The following is a 2614-nucleotide window of genomic DNA, read 5'->3' as shown; positions in this document are numbered from 1 at the left end:
TGTCAAAACGGCAATTTTGATATCCTTAAGAGACTCAGATTGTGTTCTTTTGAAATGTTCTTTGAATTTTGTAAACAAAAAGAAGTCTGAAGGGCCAAGAGTAGGACTATAGAGTGGATGGGATAAGGCTTCCAATGAAATTCTCATAAGGCAGCCCTTGCTACCCTCAAAGATTGGGCTAGTACACTATAGTGATGGGAAAGTTACCTTGGTGCAACTTTTCTGGCCTTTTTCTCATCAATGCACTTTACCATTTTCTTATAACTTCTTTCTAATAGAAGACCTCATGATCCTTCTGTGTTCTTTGGAAAAAAATCTATTGAAATTATTGCTTTGAAACTGCTAATAATGGCTTCCATAACCTTATGTGTTGACCTTGCTGCTTTAAATTTAAATGGCTTTGCAGATCACCTAGGAAGTCAAGGTTTTGACTGAACCATTTTTTAAAGGTACCCTAATGAGACTAAGAGAAGTGTAATAACAAGAGAACTTGTCTGCAGCATTTACAGATCACAGAGACACATTTAAACATGTTTTGCTTGGTATAAAATAGTGCATGTATAAACTGGAATGCTAAACAATACTTTTTTTTTTTACTTACTGTTGTATATATTCTGTTTATTTAGAAAACTAAACAAAAAAGAGATAAAAATATTTTGTTATGAAACACAATGTTGAAGTTTAGTACCACAATGGAAAAGACTTCTACATGCATAGTTGCCAACAACAACAACAACAACCAGGAATCAATCAGAGAGACATTGGTTTATTACAGAAGAACATATAAAAGAGCTGGTTTGCCAACATAGAAACTACTAACCAGGACTAGCACAACTGCCTACCGTGGATGCTGGCTGGGCAGTCAAGATTTTGGGTACTGGAGGGGCCTTAAGAGTCTCTGTTTATACTAGGTGGTAAACAAGGCCCACATTCCAAGGAACCTGGGGAATGGTACTTGGAATGTTTTATTTCCAGAGGTAATTCAGAGAGGGAGCCATAAAGCAATCAGGTGCCCAGTTATCTGCTACTCCTTTGTAGATAAATGACTGCTCTGTGGGAACACAGAGCTCTGGAGTGAAGTGTGAGAGATCTATGCTCAAGGGGAAGGAAAGGGAGAAGGAGCAACAAAGCACTTGTCTTCAGTTGACATTAGTGGGGCCATTTTCGAGCATCCAGTTATTGTCCCTACACACAGTTATAGTTGTAATATTTTAAAATGTTTAATTAAATTAATAACATGTATAAAATAAACATTAAACATTTAATCTCTTGATTTGTGACAAATTGGTATGTATAAAGATAAAAATTAAAATGGACATGTGAATTAAACAATTGAAATAAAAATAGTTCATATTTTCTTTAGTTGAAATTCTTGGCAATTCATCACTTTTAAATTCCTGCTGTGTTCTAGTATTTCCTTATCAGAATAAAAAATAAAAGTATGTTAATGTTTATGGGTTGTTGTTGTTAAGTATTGTCAAGTCAGTTCCGACTCATAGCGACCCTGTATAAGGTTCCAAAGAGCAGCTGGTGGGCTTAAACCACTGACTGTGAGGTTTATAGTCCAGCACTTATCCTACAGCACCACATCAGGTGTTCATGTTTACGGATAGGCCTCTGTATATTTTTGTGCCTGTATGTATTGGAAGAGATGTGAAAGAAGTGAGTTTATACTATAAGATTATAATTGGTTATTATCACTTCATTTGAAACAATGAACAAAATTATTTCATTTACTAAAAAGGGGTAGGAATTATAAGAAGAGTTTCCCTAATGACAGTGTTTATAATACACAATTATACTACAGGTAGTGGGGGAGGAATTGCTGCTTTTCCTCAATACCACATATTTGAAGAAATTCAAGATTTAACATTTACTCAAATATAATATACATGTGCCATCAACAACAGAATAAAAATGTTTTTTTCCTGGTGAATTGTCCACCCAACCGTAACTTTCTGCAAGCTTCCTTCATGGCCTCATTCCTCAGACCATATATAATAGGGTTGAGTATTGGCGGAATGACAGTATAAAAGATAGAGATCATAAGGTCAAAAGCAGTTGGAGAATCTGAAGTCGGTTTTAGAAACTCAAAGGTACCTGTGGTGATATAAAAGGAGACAACAAAGAGGTGGGGCAGGCAGGTAGAGAAGGCCTTGGATCTGCCCTCATCAGAGGGCATTCTTAGTACTGTGGAGAAGATGTGGATATAGGAGATGACAATGGAGGAGAAGCAGATGAATACAATCAGAAACATGAAAGCTTCCACTCCAATCGCTCCAAGGTAATTATTTGAACAGGAGAGCTTTAGCAACTGGGGGACGTCACAGAAGAACTGGTGAATTATTTTGGCCTTACAGAATGTAATGGAGAACGTGGCTGATGTGTACAAGATTCCAGAGATGCTTCCACTTAGCCATACAGCTATCACAGCCCACTGACACTTACTAGGATTCATGATGACCTCATAGTGTAGTGGGAAGCAGATGGCTGCATAGCGGTCATAAGACATCACTGTGAGAATGGCCAACTCAGACCAAGCCAGAGATGTGAAGATGAAAACCTGGAGTACACACTGACCATAAGAAATATAGCCATCATTCATCAGAGAATT

At 37.1% G+C, this 2614-nt stretch overlaps 1 protein-coding gene across 1 annotated transcript; it reads right to left on the bottom strand.

Moving 5' to 3' along the window:
- Window positions 1-1900: 1900 nt before the first annotated feature.
- LOC102820768 (olfactory receptor 14J1-like) lies at window positions 1901-2608 on the bottom strand (the record flags this gene model as incomplete). The annotated part of the gene is made up of 1 exon (XM_006877925.1): window positions 1901-2608. A coding segment is annotated over one exon (708 nt), but the record flags the coding sequence as incomplete, so codon positions are not given.
- Between the last annotated feature and the right edge of the window lie 6 nt (window positions 2609-2614).

Source organism: Chrysochloris asiatica, unplaced genomic scaffold, assembly GCF_000296735.1.
Source record: "Chrysochloris asiatica unplaced genomic scaffold, ChrAsi1.0 scaffold00674, whole genome shotgun sequence".
Classification (NCBI taxonomy): Eukaryota; Metazoa; Chordata; class Mammalia; order Afrosoricida; family Chrysochloridae; genus Chrysochloris; species Chrysochloris asiatica.
Note: the sequence above shows the minus strand (reverse complement) of the source record. Positions and strands in the feature narration are given on the sequence as shown.